Source organism: Leptopilina heterotoma, unplaced genomic scaffold (genome assembly GCF_015476425.1).
Source record: "Leptopilina heterotoma isolate Lh14 unplaced genomic scaffold, ASM1547642v1 Lhet_156, whole genome shotgun sequence".
Classification (NCBI taxonomy): domain Eukaryota; kingdom Metazoa; phylum Arthropoda; class Insecta; order Hymenoptera; family Figitidae; genus Leptopilina; species Leptopilina heterotoma.
The window spans coordinates 286,909-311,596 of NW_025110870.1; the positions used below are offsets into that span (position 1 = coordinate 286,909).

The 24,688-nt window shown below is 26.2% G+C and overlaps 1 protein-coding gene across 5 annotated transcripts in view; it reads left to right on the forward strand.

Moving 5' to 3' along the window:
• Positions 1 to 24,688, forward strand: part of LOC122498634 (transcription factor AP-2-epsilon) — a 376,673-nt gene that overhangs the window by 235,196 nt on the left and 116,789 nt on the right. Inside the window, exon 1 of one of the 5 annotated variants that reach the window (XM_043606454.1) lies at positions 6,246 to 6,961. The exons of 3 other annotated variants lie outside the window; for them this stretch is intronic. In XM_043606454.1, coding sequence (XP_043462389.1) covers positions 6,683 to 6,961 — 279 coding nt within the window. In that variant the 5' untranslated portion in view covers positions 6,246 to 6,682. Of the gene's footprint in view, positions 1 to 6,245; positions 6,962 to 24,688 lie in introns of those variants that run through there. One more of the 5 variants, XM_043606455.1, reaches the window with a different exon arrangement.

Below are 24,688 nucleotides of genomic sequence, written 5' to 3' on the forward strand. Positions count from 1 at the left end.
GGCTGGTAAGACAGGTAAACTTGGAGATCATTAGATACTAATAAACCGTTCTCCAGAATAAATTTATAAATTTATCTCTCAGTAGCGGAGAGCGAAACGATGTGGCAGTGGGCCTTGGGGCTCTTTCACCGGAGGCTGCTCCCTCGGGCAGCATACCAAGACAGATCGCCTCTTTGCCCCCCTCGCCCCCACCCCACTTGAGTCGTAGTATAGCAGTGTGCACACCTGTCCAGGCTGGATGGGTGACTGCCTTGCCTTTGCTTCACGTATCTTGCTCAAACGAGAACTAGAGTCCTCAAAGCATTCATCAGGCTAACTAGCAATCCAAATTGAGGTTATCTTTCATTGACAACTTGTTGATTTTCATTTTCTTCTCTTTTCTTCACCATTTTTCTCATTACGCTTCATGTCGATGATTTACGCCAAAGTTTCAATGTCAATTAGTTTCCTTCCATGTGTCAAGTTATTAACTGCTTAATTCTATGAAGCTGAAACACACAGTCATGAGCATCAACATAATTTTAGAAATTAAATTAAAGAATTAAATTAAAGAAATTTGTAAATAAATATAATAGAACATTTTTTTGAGTATCTAATAATTTTTAAAGTGAATCAAAATATTTTTTAGGGCTCAGGAAAAAGGTGAAAATTTTGTCTGCAAATCAGGGAAACGTGAGGAAGAAACATAATAAAAGCAAAACCTGTTTATGTAAATAAACAATATATACATTTCAAGTCCATCACATCGTAGTCGTAGATGTTAGGATCTAGGTAAAACATGTGGAAGCCATTTCTCTTGGTATTTTAACGATTGCTGTGTGTGATCGAAAGTCGATGGGTTCTTGCTTCACAGCTACTAAGGGCGTAGTAAACCGAAACTTTTAAAAGTTTAAGCGTTAGAGAAATACGATAATACTGCTCCTCCAATCCCATTGTGAAGACCGCTGATTCTATTCAGAGATGCAAATGACCATTGTTGTTCTCAGGATATATTTCCCATTAGTAGCTGGCGGATCCCGACTGTCCAGTTATGTATACCGGGCTATAAGAATACGCCTCCAAAGACTTCTTGTCGCAGTAAAATACAAAACCTTTCTGTTTTCAAACTGCGAAGATAACGAAATTCAATTTTCAAAAGAGAGATAAACAAAAAAAATCTTTCTCCATAATGGAGTTATTTCAGCGACAAATTTATGTCTTTACGTTGACCCTTCGAGTTCTATTTGTGCTTAACTTTCAAAGTTCTTACTCCTACGTATGAAAAAGTTGATCCCGGAAAATTCTCGGAAGTCGCTAACCGGAGAAATTGACGAAATGACTGCCAGGAAATTGGCGAATTTTTTTACATTACATTATAAATTTTACTACAGTATTTTTGTCAGGCTCAGAGTGATAAAATTGTCAAAGACAAATTAACTTTTTTAAAGTATTTCTTTTAAAAAATGCAGTTAGTAGAAGTTTTTAGTCACCCAAACAGCAATGCAATAAGATATCTTTCGGACAATCGTAGTCATATCCGGAATTTATGGGATATTCCTAGGATGTTGACAAGATATCTGCAGGAAATAAGAAATTTGCAAGGGGATTGAGTAAGAAATCTGTTTTACTAAAATATGGATCAATGAAGATGATGATGATGATGAAGCTTAAAGAGAAAACCACTGCTCCTCTTGAGAACCACGGTTTTCCTTCCGAAAGAAAAACTCAATCGCGCAATCTTTTCGCGTTTCGTCCCTTGTTTGAGTCCTTGACTACGACAAACCGGTTATCTCGCGTATCATCATTTCTCCTCTCCACACGTCTTTTCTAACGTTCTTTTCACTATCTGCTTTCTCCTTTCTATCAACTTCCTTCTTCTGCCTTTCTCTGTTACCCCAATAAATAAATCTAAGTCTATGATTAACTCAAAGTCTTGATCTTCCAGTCTTAGTCTTAGAAAAGTCTAAGTCTAATATCAAGACAATCTCTGACTTTTCCCCGAATTCTTTAATATTCTTTTATGGAAATTCATTTTATATGAGTGAAATTGACTTCCACCGTGAATGCTGCATTGTATTAATTACAAATAACTTTATTACACCACTATATTGTCATTTACGATTTGCGAAATGATTATTTGCAAACGATAAGAATCAAATAGTCCCGTTGACTACAAAATTGATTCTTATAATTCATTTAAAATCCTTTATATCTCGGGTCAGGTATCTTTTGCACATTCAAAAAAAACAGCCAACCTCGGATGGCCGTTCAATTTATGGACAGTCGCTAAGTGACTGGTGGAAGAAGTGTACGTGTGATCCAAAGGAGTAGCATCTGTTTGCAAGTTACGAAAGAAGCTATAGGGAAACCGAGCGAGTCTGGCAATCTGGAAATCAGGGAAGCTTAGGCAGAATGAGCAAACCAAGCGAAAACAAGACTCGCCGGCCGGGTCGGCATCGTTGTCAATCTAGGCAGAGAGGATAGCATAGGAGATAGAGTAGATGGTTAACCAGCCTGATTTAACGTAAGATGAGACTTAAGAGAGAGAGACAGTCCATAGTGAGTGGACCCGAATGTCAGTGTTCAATGAACGAAGAGGGACAAGAGACAGAAAGAAATACATACCTTTCTCGCTCTTCCTCTGCCTCTCTGTCATTCCACATTGATACATGACCACACATCTGTACCTACGAATGAGAGGATGAATCGAGGAGCCATCAGGTGAGGATGGAGGCAACAACATCAGAGAATAGGCTCTTCTCAAAAGAGACGATAAATACCGTCCTCCAGCTCCTGTTGGTCTGAGAAATGCACCGAGGATAACAATCTCGAAAAAAGAGGAAAAGAAGAGAGCATTCGACAAAGACAAGGTCTTTCGTTAGACGAGGACAGTTTCGGTTCAGGACGAGAATAGCTATTTGGTTCAAGACGAAGACATCAATATGAGGCGAACTGAGGCGAACTAAGGCGATGTTGGTGGAAACAGAGACGGGGATAAAGGAGAAACTTGTTTCACAATAAGAACAATAACGCTGAAGATAGAGAGTACACTGTAAAAAGAAAGGTACGAGTTTAGTACTAAAATTGGTACCAAGTACTAATGTAATACCAATTTTGTAACTAAGTACTAATTCAGTACTAATTTTGGCACTAAGTGCTAATTCAGTACTAATTCAGTACCTATTTTGGCACTAAGTACTAATTCAGTACTAATTCAGTACCTATTTTGACACTAAGTACTAATTTTGGTACTAGGTACTAATTTTGGTACTAGGTACTAATTTAGTCCAAATTCTGGTACTAAATTGTAATTTATTTTAATTTTTATACCGAAATCACCTCTAATTTAGAACCTTTTCTTTACAGTGTACAAGACTCAAATAAGTGAAAGTATTCAAAAATACGGACATTACGGACCAAAAATTAAAAATTACGAACCATTTATGGACCAATTATCTCCTGACAAAAATATAACCAGTCCGAGTCAAATAAGAGAACATTTTATTCTAAAGTATAAATTAAATTTTTTCTTAACTATAAAACATAAAGAAATAGATTATTATTATTTTCAAGAATTTCCAACTAAAATTCTTCTTTAAATCGAAATATTTTCAATAATTTTCCAAAAAGTTCTTTGACAATTTTCAAATCCATTTATTTACAATATTCAATTTTACGAAATTGCAATTATTCGTAAATTCTTCAATTAAATATATATTACAACATAAAAAATTCAAATAATATAAAAAAATTCAATTAAGTTTCAAAAAAATTAATTTTAAAATTTAATTATTTCTAAAAGTTCACGCTACATTGCTTTGAATGATCAATTATTATCTAAAATTTTAACCGAAATTCATTTTTAAAACAATTTTTATTAGAAAATTTTATTAGAATTCAAAAATACAAATAATATGCAAATAAATAATTTATTGAATAATTATAAATGTTTCTTAAAATTCAATTCCGATAAAGAATTTTATCAATTTTTTAATAATTGAATTCTTTCGACGAATTTTAATAAAATTTTTAAGAATAATTACATTTTTCGAGAAATTCGATTAAAATTGTATTAAAAATAATTTAAAAATTCTGGGATGAGTTTTATTATTTGTAAAAATAATTGAATCCCTAAGAAGAATTTTATTGTTTTTTAATAATATTCAATTTTTGCGAAAAATATTAGGTACTTTTGAAAATAATTGAATTTCTGCAAAAAATTTGTAACATTTCCAAAATTAAATTTTTTTTCGTGTTTTTAACTCTAATATTCTTCTGTTAAATGCATTATTTTTAATAATTTTTGAAAACGTTTTTTAAGAATTTTCAAATTTATTTGTTTACAATTCAATTTAGTTAGTTAAAAATATGAAAAATTCAGATTTTTAAAGATTTTAATATAAAACCTTTTCAAAATTCGATTATTTCTAAAAATTCACGCATTACTGCCTTTAATATTCAATTGTTATCTAAAATTTTAAATGAAATCTATTTTTAAATCAATGTTTATTAGAAAATTCTACCAGACTTCAATTATTTAAATACAGAAAAGCAGTTTATGGAAAAATTGCATGTTTTTTAAAATTCAATTCTCATAAAGACTTACAATAAATTTCTAAATCATTGAATTCTTTTGACGAGTTTTAATAATAAAACTTTTAAGAATAATTACATTTTTCGAGGAATTCGATTAAAATTATAATAAATAAATATTGAAATAAATATTTAAATATTTAAATATTGAAATTCTGTGATGAATTTTATTATTTATTAAAATAACTGAATAGTTGCATAGAATTTTATTTAAATTTTCAAAAATAATTGAATTCCAAAAAAGAATTCTATTATTTAGAAAAATAACTGAATCTTTGTAAAATAATGTTATCATTTACGAAAATAATTAAATTATTGCGAAGAAATTTAAAAAAAAAATGGTAAATAATTGAATTCCTGTAAAAATTTTATTTTTTATGAAAATGTTTGCGTAGAATTTTAATACTTTTTTTTTAATTATTTGAATTCTTTTAGAAAATTTTATTGAAGTAGTAGATGTGTATAAAAAATCATGAAATTGAAGAAAAATTTTGAAAACAATTGCATTTATGCGAAGAATTTTATTAAAATTTTTGAAATTAATTGAATTCTTGTGATGAATATTATTATTATTATTTATGAATATTATTATTTAATTTTTTTGAAAAAATTGATGCCAATTCTATTCTAAAAATAATTGAATTGCTGTGAAATTTTTATTCCTTTTGAAAATAATTGAATCTTCTTTTATAGAATATTATCAAAATTTTTGTTTAGTAATTGAATTTTTTTGGAAAATTTTATTAAAACAGTAGAATATTGAAAATGAATTGAATTAAGAAAAATTTTTGAGAATAATTTAAATTTTGACATGAATTTTATATTACTTTTGAAAATAATTGAATTCTTGTGATGAATATACTATTATTCATAAAAATAATTGAAATTTCGTGAAGAATTTTATTAAAATTTTTGAAAGTATGTAATTGAATTTTGGAGAAGAGTTTTATGATTTATAAAGATAATTGAAATTTTGACGAGAATTTTATTAAAATTTTTTTAAATAATTGAAATTCGTCAAAGACGTTTATTAAAATTTTTTAAAATAATTAAATTTTGGAGAATAGATAATTGGAATTTTTTAAAGAATTTTATTAAAATTTTTGAGAGTAATTGATTTTTGGGGAAGCGTTTTATTATTTATATCTAAAGATAATTGAAAATTTTTGAAAATAATTGAATTTTTGACAAGAATTTTATTAAAACTTTTGAAAATAATTGAATTACGGAGTAGAGTGTAATTATGATATTCAATTTATAGAGATAATTGAAATTTTGACTAGATTTTGGAGAAAAGTTTTATTTCTAAAGATAATTGAAATTTTGACGAGAATTTAAAAAAAAAATCCCTTCACGGGATTTACGGACCTAGTTCTCGCCCTGAGAGTAGCAAGATAGAGAGGATAAGACAAAGGACAATGATATAAAAAGACGTGGATGAAGGAAGGGACTAATGTCGCCAAGGGGTCGATAAGGACGCGAAGAGTCCAGTTACACGAACAAGTGGGAAGAAGAGAAATGAAAAGATAAAGAGAGAGAGGGAGAGAAAAGCAGAGAATCCGACAGGTGGTGGTGGTGGTGGTCAGCAGGCTTCGTTGCTGTTCAACACTTGCTCCATGGACCAAGATTTGCCCCCTCCTGCCGCGGGCGGCGCCACTCGGATCCTTTCCTCTTTTCGCCTCTAGGCCATTCTCGAGAGGCGCGCGCGCCAAAGCGGTATGTCCAGATCTCACGTCTTCAATTTAACCAATACGCGTGCGCGAACCTGCTTTCCCGGGAACTTTTCCGAATCCTGCCACGTGACACCAGCCACGTGACTTTTCGCGAACGTCATCATCAAAGAATATCGCGGATGTGCCTTTGGACTTTCCCCAGTGCCGAAATCCATCATCAAAACTTATCGACATCGGTATGTGGATGTTGAAATATCGGAGCATTCGCGCACGAATTGAAGGACATTCGCGAAAGTCGTTAGTGAAGTGTATTCAACAATTGCCATTCAACAATTTCCCCTCTTCCTTATTATCTCCTAAAAAAAACTACATGCCACCTAAAAACTTGAAGGCACCTCGAATGTAGGTGCACATCAGCAAAAGTCTGAAAATCAGCTATGTCGGTACTCGAGGGGAGCGAGGTTGATAGAGCCACAATGTCCCCATTGGACGAAGTTGCGTCTCCGACTAGCGTCGGCTCCGAACTGATGGTTACGGACATGTTAGATGAGCATGATTCTGATTTGAGTGATCATAGAAATGGAAAAAGCAAGAGGAGCACTGATGGAGAGGGTCTCAGTCCAAGAAAACTTCCTTCCTTGTCCAGTAATAATAATGACGTTGGATTTGTTCTCGAAGAAAGCGGTCAAGATGCTCTACACGAGGATGTAGACAATGTAAGTCCTCTTAATTCCTTTTCAAATTCCTCTCGACTGAAGAAAGAATATTTTCTTTTTCAACAGGGGAATTTTCTTTAAAAAAGCATCTATTCAATAGCATATTCTACGGATTTGATTACATAATTCGAAGAATGCTCCTTCTTCTTAACGATAATAGAAAGATTATGTGTTCACTTTCAAAATAAGTGAAAAATGAAATCAAAGAAGATATTTTGATTCATCTGTTAACAACAATAGGTTCCCAGTGGGCAAAAGAAACATTCACCTAAAACTAAACGACATTTCATGTCTTCGAAATTTTTTATTTTTGAACCATGGACAAAGTATGGTTGATGAGGAGAAGAGAAAAGGTTTTTTCTTCATATTTTCAAAGTTTATTTGTAAAATTTTTAAACTACAAGCTTCGCACTCATCTACTAAAACCAACTATTTACTATTTTCTTACGCAATGCTACTATTTGGGTACTTTTTTTAGATTTCAGCCACTAAAAGCTACTATTCCTCTTTTTTTGAGAATTCGCACTACTCTAAATTCGCTGATACTAGAAATCAAAAAACTATTCTCAAAAGTTATAATCAAATTTTTGAAAACGATTCAATTATTTTTACAGAAATTCAATTATTATTTATAGCAAAGTTAAAATTTCCATAATATTTATTATATTTCGAAAAAATTAATCATTTAAAACAATGTTTATAACATTCTTATGAAGAATTCAATTATTTTTCAAAATAACAAAATTTTTCAACAGAAATTCAATTCTTTTTAAACATTTTAACAAAATTTTTTGCAATAATTCAATTGTTTTCATAAATAATAAAATTTATCGCAGGATTTCAATCATTTTTGGAAATTTTAATAAAATTTTATGCAACAATACAATTATTTTCATAAATAATAAAATTTATCGCAGAATTTCGCAATTATTTTTAATACAATTTTACAAGAATTGCTCAAAAAATCAAATTTCAATTCCTCAAAAAAATCAATTAATTAAAAAAATGTTTTTTTTTAAATTCTTTGAAAGAATTTAATTATTTAGAAAAATATTAGATTTAACAAAGGAATTCAATTAATTTAGAATAGCATTTTAAAAAACAATACAAAAAATCAATTATTTAACCAAATTTTTATACAATTCTTCACAATAATTCAATTACTTTCACTAATAATAACATTTTTTTATGAAAATTCAATTTTTTTAAAAAAATTTTTGGTAAAATTCTAAGCAAGAATTCAATTAATTTTTGATAAAAAATGTTTCATAAAAAATAAAACTTATCGACGAATTTCAATTATTTTTAAATATTATTTTAAATTAATAAATCGAAAAACTCAATTATTTTCCAAAGTATTAAAATTCTTCACAGAAATTCAATTTTTTATTATCAAATTTTTTTAAAATTCTTTTTGAAAATTCAATTATCTTTATAAATAACAAAATTCTTTTTCGAAATTCAATTATTTCCAAAAATATGAATAAAGATTCTTGTCAAAATATCAATTATTTTCAAAAAATTTCATCAATTCAATGAAATAATTTTTTAAATACAATTTAATACCTACTTAAAAAAAATTTTGATGAAATTCTACGCAAACATTAAATTATTTTCATAGATAATAAAAATTCCACAGTAATTCAATTATTTACAAAAAATTTTATAAATTTCTTTGAAAAAATACAATTATTTTCATAAATAATAAAATTTTTCACTGTGATTCAATTATTTTGATAAATAATAAAATTCATCTTAGGATTTCAATTATTTTTAATACAATTTTGCAGGAATTGCTCAAAAAATGTAATTATTCGTAAAAATTTAATTTCAATTTCTTGGAAAAATCAATATTATTTAAGAAAATGTGTTTTCTAAATTCTTTGGGATAGTTTAATTATTTACAAAAATATTAGAATTCTTCTCAGGAATTCAATTATTTTCAAATATTTTAATAAAATTGTTCGAAAGCAATCAATTATTTTTAATACAATTTTAATTAAATTTTTTTTGAAATAATATTAATCTTTTAGATTTTAATAAAATTCTTCCCAATAATTCAATTATTTAGATAAATAATTCTTTGAAAGAATTCAATTATTAAAAAAAATTAAAAAATCATTACCGAAAATTTAATTATTTTGAGTCATTTCAATAAAATTCTTTGCAAAATTCAATTATTTTCATAAATATCAATATTCATCACCAGAATTCAATTATTTTTAAAAGTAATACATCTTTTCTTGGAAATTCAATTATTTTTAAAAAAATTCTAATAAAATCGTTCGCAAGAATTCAATTATTTTCATAAATAATAAAATGCTTTTTAGACATTTAATTATTTAAAAAAAAAAATTTAATAAAATGACATACAAATATTCAATTATTTTAAAAAATTTGAAGAGAATTCTTTGTAAAATTTAATTATTTTTAAACACTTTTCACAATTCAATGATTTTCAATATCTACTATTTTCATAAAATTTCCAAACAGAATTCAATTATTTAAAGAATTATTTTTTAAATCTTCGTAAGAATTTAATTTTTTTCATGAATTATAAAAATTTCTCGGGAATTCAATTATTTAAATTGGAATTTGCATAAAATTAGTCAAAAGAAATCAATTTTGAAAAATTTTTATAAAATTCTTCGCAAAAATTAAATTATTTTTATAAAATATTTAAATTCTTTAATGAATAATAAAATTCGTTTTTTTTTATATTTTCAAACAGTGGGCAAAGTAGTCAAACCATGAGATTTTGTTCCCTTTGACGTACTTTGCCCACAGTTTGAAAATCTAAAAAAATTGCTATTCTTCTTCACATTGTTTGGCATACTTTGCCCAAAGTTAAAAATATTTGACAATAAATATTATGTGATTTTATCACTCGGTTGTTTTATTAAATATTTGACAATAAACTCTTGAAAATAGGGAAGAAAACGTTTTTTTCTTCTCCTCGTGTATTATCGCACGTAGTTTGCCCATTGAAACTTATTTTTTGCCCACTGGGTTCGAACTTTTGTTGAGTAAAAACAGTTTTACAATTCAAAAACTCTTGTTAGAAGCCAGTATTCATTTGCATGTTTAGATTTCTATAAGTGAAAATTCTTTAAAATCTTTTAAAGTAGAGAATGAAGTATTCATATACCTGAGCAATACAACGGTAAACTAGTTGTCATAACTATAACTCTTTTACGATCATCGTAAAAGAGTGGCTATACGACCTCAAGTAAAATTTGTCACAACATTTTTGCCGCAGAGGAAGTTGTAGATGTCTCATTAGTACAACATCTAGAACTACATAATTAATAGCTACAATAACAACACTGCCCAGAACAATTGTACATTCTTGCCTTTCTTCCTAAAAAACAGTTTTCTTTTCGAATCTTTTAAAGGAAAAAACTACACTAACAAACCTACTAGAACAACAATTGTAAATTCTTGCTTTTCTTTCTAAAAAACTGTTTTCTTTTCGAATCTTTTAAAGGAAAAAACTACAATAACAAACCTACTAGAACAGCAATTGTAAATTCTTGCCTTTCTTTCTAAAAAACAGTTTTCTTTTCGAATTTTTAAAGGAAAAAAAATGTCTTAGAAAGGAAGTACGGAGAGACTATAACGAAACTGATAAACTCTATAGGATTATGAAAGAAGGTCTAAACTTTGTCTTTTCCGAAGATTCGAATTTTGAATGGAAGGAATGTTTCGAAAGGAAGTATGGAGAGTCTAACGAAACTGATAAGTCTAGGATTATGAAAGAAGACCTGAACCTTGTCTTTTCCTCCGATTCCTGGAATATCGAGGACTGCGAGTTTCTGCTTGAGTTTCTGTATTCGCTTTCTTTGGAAGACAAGAGGAGACACATCTCGCCTTAGGCAAAGAGCGATACGAGTTTATTTTATACTTCTCTGCATGAAGTTGGTCTCTACCGTTCTCACTTGCAGGAGAGAGAAGGAGAAAAGTGAGGGTTCCCCAGTCACCCCGAGGGTGCTTCAGCTTTGAGTCACTGCTACACCTTCAGACAGTTCGTGTTTACGGACATGCACCATTACTTATGTCTTATGCTTCCATTCGCGTGTGGATATAGAGACGCTTCTTCTTCTTCTTCTTTTTCTTCTTTTTCTTCATTTTTCCTTTCCCCCCTTGAACTTCTCTTTCTTCAGCTCTTGGATCTTTCGCACTTGTTTAACGACACAACACAACGAGAGAGGCTTCGCTTGGTTGCGGAAATGAGGACAGTATAAGGCGCGTAGGCAGAAGAGTCGTAGGATAAGCATTAAGCACTTTGACGAGGTCACAAAACTGGTTTCAGGAAAAATCTATGAGCGAACCGACTCCTCTCCTCTCCTCGAGATATGGCAAACGCACCGTCCATTCGTTCGTTCGTTCGTTTTGATGGATTATGATTGTGTGTACTTTTGGTGTCATGGTGTGGAATTTGGCGAATCCTGACGTAATAATTCATTTGCGTAAGCTCTTATGCATATTCATAGAGAAATTTGTCTTCGAAAATTATTCCAAGACTTTTAAAGAGATAATTCATTCGAGTCCTAATAGTATACCTATGCAGATGAAAATAATTAATGAAAATATTAATGAATCTGTATTTAAAAGTATTCTGAAACAATATTTAAAACAATATTTATTTTATAATTGATTCTTCAATTGATCAAATCTTTATATTTTCAACCACTGTTCATTAATCATTTTTAATCCGAAGAAATATACGATAATAGTCTTTTTCTCTGGATTCATGTGATTAGCTCTCGAAGAGAGAAAGTAACAATTATTGATAAATTTATCATTTGCATTTCTACTTTTGTATGGGCAGGGTTGACACAGGTCAGGGGAATCAGGGAATAGTCGGGGATTTTTATTAAAAGTACTGGTAAAAAATTTAATTTTTAGAATTCATAAGAAAATTCTGTATTTTGGTGTCTTTTTTGTTCGCCTCATTAATTGAATTTTAAAAGAGTTGCATTTACAATTTCCATGATTTCCAAACTTCGAAAAGTTTCAATTTGAAATTTTATAAAATTTCAATTTTGAATAAATTTAGGTAGTTGGAAATTTTTGGATATATATAGGATTTTGAATAATTTGAATAATTTAAATTCTTTTGAAAATAGTTAAATTTTTCAGTATATACTTAATTAATTTTTAAAAATAGTGGATTTATATAGAAGAATTTTAGTTAAAAATACGAAAAAAGAAAAATTAAATTTTCGAGATGTTACAAATAATTACTGCAGAAATTCAATTATTTTCAAAGGTAATAAAATTCCTAAAATGAATTGAATTACTTAAAGAAAATTTTGATAAAATTCTACGCAAATATTTCATTATTCACAGGAATTCAATTATTTACAGTCTTTTTTTTATAAATTTCTTCGCAATAATTCAATTATTTTCATAATTAATATAAAATTCATGGCGGAATTTTAATTATTTTTGATACAATTTTAATTAATTTTTTAAAAAAATATAATTTTTCTTAAAAATTTCGTTCAAATTCGACGAAAGAATTTAATTTTAAAAAACATTCAATTATTCAAGAAAATAATTATTTTTGGATTTAAATAATTGAATTCTCGCAGAATTTTCAAATAAAAATTTATTTAAAAGTTAATTTCAGTTAAAATTTTAGATAATAATTGAATATTAAAAGCATTGTAGCATGAATTTTTAAAAATAATACAGGACCAAAAAATTTTTTTAAAAGAAAGTATTGACCGGACCATGTTTTTTATATGTTTTTTGGGTCGCTTAATTCGAATCCGAACTCAGTTTTGCGCCATCACGTCTAGTTTCTTCAAAATGGCTGATCCAATATGGCTGTAGAATTTTTTAAAAATGTATCAGATTTACTGAATACAAATTTCACCTTAGTTTTAAAAAATCCAAAATGGCGGATCCAATATGGCTAACGAATTATTTAAAAATTTCTCAGATTTTGAATTTTTGAAAACTAAGGTGAAATTCGTATTCAGCGATCCCGAAAATCCCCGAGTATAACGTTTCAGGTAAATCCAATAATTTTTTTAAAAAATAGTCAGCCATATTGGATCCGCCATTTTGAATTTTTGAAAACTGAGGTAAAATTCGTATTTAGCAACCCCAAAAACCCCCGTGTAACAAGTTTCAGGCGAATTGGATGAATTTGTAAAAAAATCGACGCCATATTGGATCGGCCATCTTAAATTTTGAATATTTACGAGTTTCTTTGATTATTTAACAGTATATAATATTTTTTCAGTGTTTTAAAGTTGTTTTTAATAGAATCTGCTGCTTATTTTTATTTAAATCTATTGTTTACAGTCAGTTTTTTTTCGAACTTTTTTAATTTGTGAAGAAACTTGACGTGATGGGGGAAAACTGAGTTCGGATTCGAATTCAGCGACCCAAAAAACATATAAAACAAATAGTCCGGTCAATACTTTCTTTAAAAAAATTTTGTGGTCCTGTGATATAATTGAATTTTGAAAAGGTTTCAAAATACAATTTTTGAAATTCTGAATTTTTCATACTTTTAATTAAAATTCTGTGGAACTAATTTTTTTGAAAAATTTTAATTTCTATTATGTTGAAATTTTTTGAATCTTTTAATACAAATTCGATATTACTTAAAAAATTTTAACGCAATTTTAATAAATATCTTTACAAAATTTAATAATTTTCTTAAATAACATTATTTTTTTCGAAAATTTTCTTGAACGAATGATTTTCAATATCTACTATTCTAATAAAATTTTCCAATAGAACTTCATTATTTAAAAATTTTTGGTTATAAAATTCCACGCAAATATTCAATAATTTTCGTAAATAATTAAAATTTCCTAGAAGTTTTGTTATTTAAAATAGAATTTGCATAAATTTTTTCCAACAGAAATCGATTATTTAAAAATTCTTTGCAATAATTCAATTATTTTTATGAATAATAAAACTCATCGCAGAATTTTAATTAATTATTTTTAATACAATTTTAATTGAATCCTAGTAGAATTTTCTAATAAAAATTGATTTAAAAATAATTTTAGTTAAAATTTTAGACAATAATTGAGTTTTGAAAAGGTTTTAAATTAAAATTTTGAAAACATGAATTTTTCATATTTTTAACTAACAATTCTGTACAATTAATTTTTTTAATTATTTGAAATTTTTATTTTCTAATAGAAATTTAATTTTCGAATTCCGCGACTAATAGAAATTTCGTAAAATTGAATTGTAAAGAAACGGATTTAAAAATTAGCAAAAAACTTTTTTAAGAACTTTCAAAAATAATCGATTTAAAGAAGAATTTTAGTTAAAAATTGTAAAAAATAATAATTGAATTAAAATTATGAAAATAATTTTGAAGAACTTATATAGTAACATTTTTAGTGATCGATATCCTCGTGTTTTATAATAATAATTTACATGAATTGTAAACGCGTAAGTTCTTTTAGCAAGGTACCAATTTTCTGGCACATGTGACTGCACTGGAAAGGTTAAAGATTAATCACTTGTGGTATTTTAGATAATGATAGTTCTATGTGATATTCATATGCATTATGGCGTGATATATTGCCCGAGGCAGAGCTTCAAGAGGCCTCAGCTAAGGCTAACATTCTTCATGAGTGATTCTTCGATCGGGTACGGGTCGACGTTTAGTTCACTGAGGGAAAAGATTGTTTAGCTATACACCATTATTTTCAGTTAGTAAAATATACTCCATATTATTTCCCATTCAAAGTTTATCTGCCTGACAAATCAACAAAAGTAAATTATTTAAAAAATTTAAGTAAAATTAAAGTAAATTAATTAAAAAATTAAAGTAAAATCAAAGTAAACTAATTAGAAATATTTTGGACGTTGAAAGAAAGGAAAAATTAATTTAGCGTTAGTTTCGCACGTAGTACTCTCAAGCAGTAGTGGCAGTCAAGTGAGACCTTCGCAAAGTCTCACTTGATTGTCCTGTTACTACTTGCGAGTGAAGAGGCAATAAATTAACTTCTTCCTTTAAAATTCACACTGCAGAGTTAAAGCTGTTTTTGTATTCTTTTCCTTTTCAACCGAACTTTAGTACACCAGAAGTAATTTTTTTCCTAATTGGGTGTGTCAATCGAAGTTTGATAGTAAAATTTATTTAGTTTCCAAACTTTTCTAATCACTTTTCTTTTTAAATATTTTTCATTTTAATTTTAAAATTAATGATGTATTGAAAATCATTGGAAACTGAATATATTTTACTTGTCCTACCAAACTTTGGTTGACAACTTTTTTAATAACTTTTCTTTTTAAAAATTTGCAATTTTAACATTAATGTATTGAAAATTATTGAATTCTTGTAATGAATTTAATCAAAAAATTTGAGAAAAATTGAATTCTTGTAATGAATTTAAACAAAAAATTTGAGAAAAATTGAATTCCTTCGAAGAATTTTATTATTTATGAAAATAATTGAATTCTCGCGAAGGATTTTAATAAAATTTTGAAAAATCCTAATTAAATTCTTTTGAAGAGTTTCTTTGAATTTTCGTTAAAATAATGGAATTTCTTTAATATTTTCAATTAAAAATTTTTAAAGTAATTGAATTTTATGAACAATTTATTTCACGTTTGTTAAAATAATCATGTTACTTAATAATTAAAATTAAAGATTTAATTATTGAATTTTATTTAAAATTTCTTGAAATAATTGAATTCTTCGGAGAATTTTATTACAATTTTCTAAAATAATTTAATTCATTCAAGAAATTTTATTAAAATTTAGAAAAAAATTTACTTCTTTCAAAAAATTTCTTTAATTTATTGAATATAATCAATTTTTTTAATAATTGTAATTATTACTACATTATTATTATTATTATTATTATTATTATTATTATTAAATATTCACTATTAAAATTTTTTTAAAAATATTGATAGAAAGTTAAACTTTTTTAAACAATTTTATTAGAATTTTTGTAAATAATTAAAATCGTTTGAAAATTTTTTAAGTTTTTTTGAAAATAGTTCAATTACAGTATTTTTTCAAAGCAATTGAATTTTTGCAAAGAATTTTACTATTTACAAAAATAATTTAATTGTTTTGAAGGATTTATTATAATTTTAAATAATAATTGAATTCTTTTGTGAAATTTTATTAAAAATAATTAATTTTAGAAAAGATTTTACTATTTAAAGAAATAATTGAATTGTTTTGAAGGATTTATAGAAATTTTAGAAAATAATTGAATTCTTTCGAGAAATTTTAATAAATTTTTGTTGAAAAAAATTGAATTTCTGCAACGAATTTTACTATTTATAAAAATAATTGAATTGTTTCGAAGGATTTATTAAAATTTTAGAAATTAATTGAATTTATTTGTAAACTTTTACAGCGAATTTAGTAAAAAATTGAATTCTTTCGTGAATTTTTAATTAAAAATAATTGTATTGTTTTGAAGGATTTTTAGAAATTTTCGAAAATAATTGAATTTATTTGGAAACTTTTATCTAAATTTTGTTGAAAATAATTGAATTTATGCAAAAAAATTTTACTATATTTATAAAAATAATTGAATTGTTTCAAAGGATTTATTATAATTTTAGAAAATAATTGAATTCTTAGGGGAATTTTTAATAGGAATTAAGAACAAAATTGAATTCTTTCGTGAAATTTTCTATTGAAAATAATGAATCTCTGCAAAGATTTTACTATATAAAGAAATAATTGAATTCTTGAGAAGAAATTGAAATTTTTGAAGATATAAACATTAATAATTAATTATGTTCTTAATAAATGAATTTTTTAAATTCTGATTATGAAATTATTCAAAAATTAATTATAAAATATTACTTTGTACTTTTCAGCACTTATTAATTTTATATTTCACATACAACACAATTGTGTAAAAGAGTAATAAAAATCGAATATCAAGTGAATTGCATACGTAGAGAATCATCAATTACTTTTTGCTCTTTTGTTTGTGGTACGATGAGTCCATCACATTTACGATTTATTCAATTCTAAAAACCACTTCTTTAAAAAAAAAAACTGTTGAATAATTTCCTTTTTATAGAGTTGAAAAAAAACATTACTTTTGCAATTGATTCATTGCTAATTAATTATGCACAATTTGACCAGAAAATTTCTTTAATTAATATCAAGCTGATATCTGAAATTGAATTTTTAATAAAAATGTAAAAAAATAAGAAAAATTTAACAATAAAAAAAATTTAATACTTTGTATTTGGTGACTGATTCTTCTATTCAAGTTGGCAATATTTTAAGTTCTGGAGAGTAAAAAACATTTGTCAATAAATTGTAATTAGAAGAGTTGTATTTGAAACCTATTGCAGTTTGAGAATTTTATGATAAATTCAAAAACGGTATAAAGAGCCTTGCGTTTTACTTGTTATTGAAATTACTTTGATAACTATATCAGATAGTTTATTGTTAGTTAAAAAGGTTTTCCAATATTTTTTCCTCGCACAAATAAAGTTGTTATTTTTACCCCGTCATAGAAGAAGTATAAGTAATTTCAATAAGCTTATATATTTTATTGCAATCGAAAGGGATACGTACTCTATTCCTTTCACATTTGGTTTTTTATTTCCTATGCTCGTTTTATAATACTGCAATTCACTGTCGGCTTGACAAAGATCGTTATTATCATTGTTATTACTATTATTAGAACGAACAATAATGAATTGATCAACCTAACGCTTAGTGATGATCCTTACGCCATCGCATTGTTATTATCCATAATAATTATGAAATAAAATCGTCATATTTATTTTATATAAACTCTGACTTGGTGTTTGCCATGCATTATAAATATGTTTAGAAATTTAGCCCTTGTCGAACTGAGACTAATCCGAATTTCTTGAATTCCTTGATTCAAAATCAAAGTGAAAGAAAAAGTTCTAGGAATCATTTAAAATATACAATACACAATAAAAGCGGTTTTAAGTACGTTGAATCACTTTTAGGAATACAGGAAACAAAAAGTATTTAATTTGCAAATGCAAAAAAAAATTTTCTCTTCAAAAGTAATCATCATGTATGGGGAATCACTCATACATGAAAGTGCACCAAGTAAGACGTTAGTTTTATATATTTAAGTAAGGAAATCTAAAAATACTTGAATAGTAAACTTTCTCGAGTGCGGGAACGTTTTATGAACATTACTACTGTTTACTACTATTCACAAGTTGGAGCGTTTATGAAAATTGCTATTACGTCATTGTGCAGTGTTTTTTTTTTTTTTCTAAAATAGAAGAATACAGGAAAAAGAATCTTGCCTTGAAAATTAGAGGTTGTTTTTCGAAGTGAGAAAGATTCTTGTTTTTAGAAAAAAAAAGAAGTAAGCGACGGAAAATAAACATTGAAAAAAAATATTCTTGCGCACATCTCACGCTCTGGAATGCGCTTCTGGTTCTGGAAGTACCAGAAATTACACATCCTGTTTGTAATTTACTCTCGCCAAGCTCCTAATTACGTGACTCATCTCATCTCACTTATAGAAAGGACCAAAGCTTTTGGTATTTGATATACCACTATTAAACCGCAAAAGGGATTTCATTTTCGAACTCGTTCAGTTTGTGTCTGATATGAGTCGACACAATTTTTATAAAGAAGAAAACGAGTTCCCTAAAGTGAAATCATACTGGAATAAGCCGTTGCTCATCGGTTATGATTCAAACAAAACTATCCAATCATTTTTTTATTTCTTTTTTCACTTTTTCTCCTCACATTGCAACGAAATACTATTTTTTTTTTTTTTTTGTATATTACAATTTTTAAAGAAAGAATTTCGGGGTTCGAACCAGTGACAGTATTTAAAAATACGGACTTTACGGACCAAAAATGAAAAATTACGGACCAATTACTGACAAAAATATAACCATACCATAAGTCAAATAAAAAAAAAATTTACTTAAAACTAGAAATTAAATTTTTTATAATAATTAAAGATGATCGAGTGAAAAAATCAATATCAATTCAGTTATTATTTTCAAGAATTTCCAACTAAAATTCTTCTTTAAATCGAAATATTTTCAATAATTTTCGAAAAAGTTCTTTGACAATTTTCAAATCCATTTGCTTACAATATTAAATTTTACGAAACTTCAATTATTCGTAAATTCTTCAATTAAATATATATTAGAACATAAAAAATTCAAATAATATAAAAAAATTCAATTAAGTTTCAAAAAAATTAATTTTAAAATTCAATTATTTTTAAAAATTCACGCTACATTGCTTTTAATATTTAATTATCTAAAATTTTAACAGAAATTCATTTTTAAATCAAATTTTTATTAAAAAATTCTATAAGAATTTAATTATTTAAATACAAATTTAAACAGATTTATTTAAATACAAATTTTAACAGAAATTCATTTTTAAATCAAATTTTTATTAGAAAACTATTAGAATATTCAATTATTTAAATACAAATAATATGCAAATAAATAATTTATTGACTAATTTAATGTTTCTTAAAATTCAATTCCCATAAAGAATTTTATCAGCAAATTTTTTAATAATTGAATTCTTTCGACGAATTTTAATAAAATTTTTAAGAATAATTACATTTTTCGAGAAATTCGATTAAAATTTTATTAAAAATAATTTAAATTCTGCGATAAGTTTTCTTATTCCTGAAAATAATTGAATCCCTAAGAAGAATTTGATTGTTTTTTGATAATATTTAATTTTTGCGAAAATAAATATTATTACACGCAGAAAAATCCGATTTAAAATTGTGGAGTTCAGCGCTAGTAACTTAGATTTCATTCCCAAACTTGTCTACCTTTGCGGCTCCAGGATAAAAAACAGGGAAATGAATCGTAAAAGGGTTAAAGCACGTCAGTAGGCTTAAAATGTTTTCGTTCTTATGCACACTTATACGCGGAACAAAGCAGACTAAACACATTGATAGGCGCTTCTGGGCGGAGTCCAAGGCAAGTCTAGTGCCGAGTCCCATACTGAATATAATGTGAGCAGATCTTCTAGTGACCTACATTATTACTTTTATTTGTCAAAATATTTACTTTTATTGGAATATTCAATTTGAAACTAAATATAAAATTGAAAAATGAAACAACTGAAAATATTAGAATACTTTGAATTTTATAAAACTTCTCACTGGGATTTTTATTATTCTTTAGATATTTAAACGTAGAATCTCTTTAAAAATTAAATACAAGTCCTTTGCCATTTTTACTAAAATGATCTGTTTTAAAACGTTTAAAGAAAGAGATTTTATTTAAATATCTACAGATTAAATAAAAATTCCAATGCGAAGATTTTTAAAATTCAAAGTAGGTATTCTCTATTTTTTACATATTATTTCATTTTAGACTTTACATTTAGTTGCCTAAATTCAACATTACAATAAAATATAATAACAATTAGGCATTGCACAACCGGCTAAAAACAAAATAAACACACACCTAACCTCAAAATGAGATCAAACATTTCACATAGATATTCTTCTACATTCATTTGTAACACTAGAACTTTATTACAAAACTGCACTCACTATTATATTTAAAACTAAAATTTTTATTAATTGAAACAATTAATACACTACGAACTACACCGAGACTTCCGTGTATATCAAAAACGAAGAAACTGAACAAACGTGGGCGCAGGCGCGCCACAGAGTTTCGCATTCATAAAAACTGTTTAGGAATGAATCTAAGGACTCTCGCACAGAACAGTTCCCGTTTAAGTGAACGTTTATACAAAGTTTGTAACAATTGAGTAGCTGAATTAAAATAAATACAAATAATAATAATTGTACCTAATTCTTTTCACCTTTGAATTAATTACGGAATCTGATTGCACTTGTTGAAAGAAGACTATTGGCGTTTATTAAGATATTTAGCATTGATCTTCATTGAAAATCGTTACTAAACTTTTTAGGATAGAGAACCAAAATTTAATATTTCTTCCTATGATAATACAAATCGTTCAAATTGTTTTATATTCAGTTCGAAATCTGAATTTTCATTTTTCTCCGTATACACTTGAAAATAATTGAATTTCTGCAATAATTTGTAACTTTTCCAAAATTAAATTTTTTTTTCGTGTTTTTAATTAAAATTCTTCTGTAAATGCATTATTTTTAATAATTTTTTAAAACGTTCTTTGAGAATTTTCAAATTAATTTGTTTACAGTTCAATTTCATCAAAAATTTCGATTATTCGGAAATTCTTCAATTAAATATTTAGTAGAAAATAAAAACTTCAATTAATAGTTTAAAAAAAAAATCAATTAAACTTTTTCAAAAAAAATTAATTTCACAGAATTGTTAGTTAAAAATATGAAAAATTCAGATTTTTAAAGATTTTAATTTGAAATCTTTTCAAAATTCAATTATTTCTAAAACTTCACACTTTAATGCTTTTAATATTCAATTATTATTATCTTAAATTTTAACTGAAATCCATTTTAAACAAATATTTATTAGAAAATTCTACTAGAATTCAATTATATTTAAATACAAATAACAGTTAATTTAATAATTGCTTGTTTCTTATAATTGAATTCTCAATTTCTCATAGAGAATTTTACCAATAAAATTTGAAATAATTGAATTCTTTTGACGAATTTTAATAATACATTTTTTAAGAATAATTACATTTTTCGAGGAATTCGATTGAAATTCTATTAAAAATAATTGAAATTCTGGGATGAGTTTTATTATTTATGAAAATAATTTAATTCCTGAAAAGAATTTTATTATATTTACGAAAATAATTGAATCTCTGGAAAAAATTTTTATTATTTATGAAAATAATTGAATTATTTCCATGTAATTTAAAAAAAAAATTGTAAATTATTGAATTCCTGTAAAATTTTTATTTTTTATGAAAATGTTTACGTAGAATTTTGATTAAATTTTTTTTCTAAAGAATTGAATTACTTTGGAAAATTTGATTAAAGTAGTAGATATTTAAAATCATTAAATTGAAGAAAAATTATGAAAATAATTAAAATTTTGCGAAGAATTTCATTAAAATTTTTGAAAGTAATTGAATTTTGGAGAAGAGTTTTATGATTTATAAACATAATTGAAATTTTAACAAAATTTTTATTAAAATTTTTGAAAATAATTGAAATTTTGACAAGATTTTAAAAAAATTTTTGAACATAATTGAATTTCAGCGAAGAATTTTATTATTTTTGAAAATAATTGAATTTCTGTAACCATTGATTTTCTCTCTGAAAATTACTAGAAAAATAATTTTATGGAAGATTTAAATCATTTTCTTGATGTAGTTAAAAATTTTGTCGAAGTCTCCCCTTAGAAAAAATTTTTTTTTTATAAAATTCTTTTTGCAAATATTCAATTATTTTCATAAATAATAAAATTTTCACAGGAATTCAATTATTTAAAACATTATTGTTATAAAATTTTTCGAAAAAATAAATTATGTATTTAAAAAGAATTTTATAAAATTCTTCGCATAGATTTAATTATTTAAAAAAAATATAATTAGTTCTTCACAAGAATTCAACTATATTTTTAAAATAATAAAATTATGTTTAAGAATTTAATTTTTAAAAATTTTAACCAAATTCTTGGCAAGAATTTAATTATTTTCATAAATAATAAAACTCATTGCATGATTTCAATTATTTTTGAAATTATTTTATATGAATTCCTCGTGAAATGCAATTATTCTTAAAAATTTTATTAAAATTCTACGCATTTCAATTATTTTTATAACTCATAAAATTTTTCGTAAAAATTCGATTATTTTATTTATTTTAAAAAAATTCTTATAACATATTTTGGAGATTTTCAATTATTTTTAATACAAGTTGAATAAAATTTTTTGATGAAATTTATTTATTTTTTTTTGAAAAGTTTAAAAATATTTGTTATAAAATATATTAAAAATTTTTGAAAATAATTAAATTTCGGAGAATAATTTTATTATTTATGAAGATAATTGAAATTTAGAAGAAAATAAGGTTAACAACATATTATTAAAAGAATTAAACTATTTAAATAAAAACTAAAAACTTTTAGTGATTTTAACCTTATATTGTGAATTAATACATTGAAAATGCAAAAATTCACTTGTTTCTAACCAAATTATGTTCAATATTGCCTTTGCCCCACATAACAAACTTTTTTTTTACTTTAAATTTAAAATATTTAGATACAAAATTAAACTAAAACACCACGCCAGTTGTGTAGAGAAATATTTAATCTATTTACTGTTACGTTTTTTAAAAATTAAATACTTAAACTTATGTTTTAAAAAATAAAAGTTTGTTCAGTAAAATTATCATTTTATTTTTGCAAAACAATTTTTTTGTTATATTTCTTAAAATATTTTATATTTTTAGGTTTTTCTTTTTTTAATCAATTGGTCTGATTGCATTGCAACTTAATTTTTAATACCAATTGGAATAGACAGAAAATAAAGGAGATATTTTAAAAAACGTCTTTGCCCCGCATAGCGCCTTTGCCCCACTCTCCCCGATATATTTTTTAGAAAGAGGAAAGAATTTATATATCAAAGTGGATCTAGAAGCTGGTATTCTTTAGTAATGGAATGAAGAGTTAACGGCAAGTGAGGTTGGTAGTAAAATTTTCAATTGCTCACTTTATTGATGTTAACATAACCCCGGTCTGAAAATGTTTTTCAATGAAAGTCAATTTCTTTATGAAATTATTACAGTAAAATATTAATCTACAAGATTTCTTTGTTGCGCTGAAACGTAACCTAAGAAACTTTATTATCTTCTACTTGGGTCTTCTCTTCTCCTTTTTCATCTCTGAGAAAGGTTAACCCGGAGCAGAAAGTTCTTTGCATAATGTGGTTACGTATAGTTGCAGAACTGCGCCGAGCGTCTCCTTCATATTAAATGAAACAGCTTTTGATTGTGGGAGTTGTACCAAAACATATTCCCTCTCATTTGCACCAATCGTGAGGGGACTTCTTTATTGAAACTCGCAGTCCAACGCAACGGGCTGGTAATAAAGATATGTATTAAGTTGTGTTCCTGTGCGGCTTCTGGTGCAAATAAAGATGCAAAAAATTCTACACAAGCAACTATGGCCATTCAATAAAACTGTCCTTTTCATGCCGGTAATATTTATTCATTTAATCAGCATTTTACGGGTATTATGTTAGGCGCAAAAGGCAAATGTGGTTTCTGTCGCAAACTCTGCTCTGAACTCGGTCCCTTGTCCGGCGAAACACGCGCGACCTGCCTGCTCGCCGGAGGTGCGATAAAATCACCTTCTTTACATTGATTTTATTGCCCTGTCTATTTACTTGTTTGGGCTTGTAAATAACTTCTGACGGGGCTTTGTGCACCTTAATCCATTGCATTTCTAATCTCGAGGATCATTTTTAAGAAAATAATTCAGCGCAATAGAATAGGAAAATCTATAATCTGCACTCGCATTCAATTGAAATAAGCCAAATTCGAAAAATTCCTTAAGATCTTATTCTTGACAACTGAACACAAATTATATGCTTTTTACTTTTTCTTTCATGACAAAATTAAATTCACTTTTCGATTATCAAATGTCCTCTATATTGACAACAATTCTTAAAATTAACTCTTAAAGTGTTCATTTATTCACTTTAGTAGTTCTTTTCATAAATTTTTCTTGCTTTAACGAGATTTTTTTACTTTTACTGAAATTGAACCGTAACTTGAACGGATTCGGTTAAATTTCGGTTAATTCAATCCGTCAAGGTAAGAAAATGAGAGTGTAGTT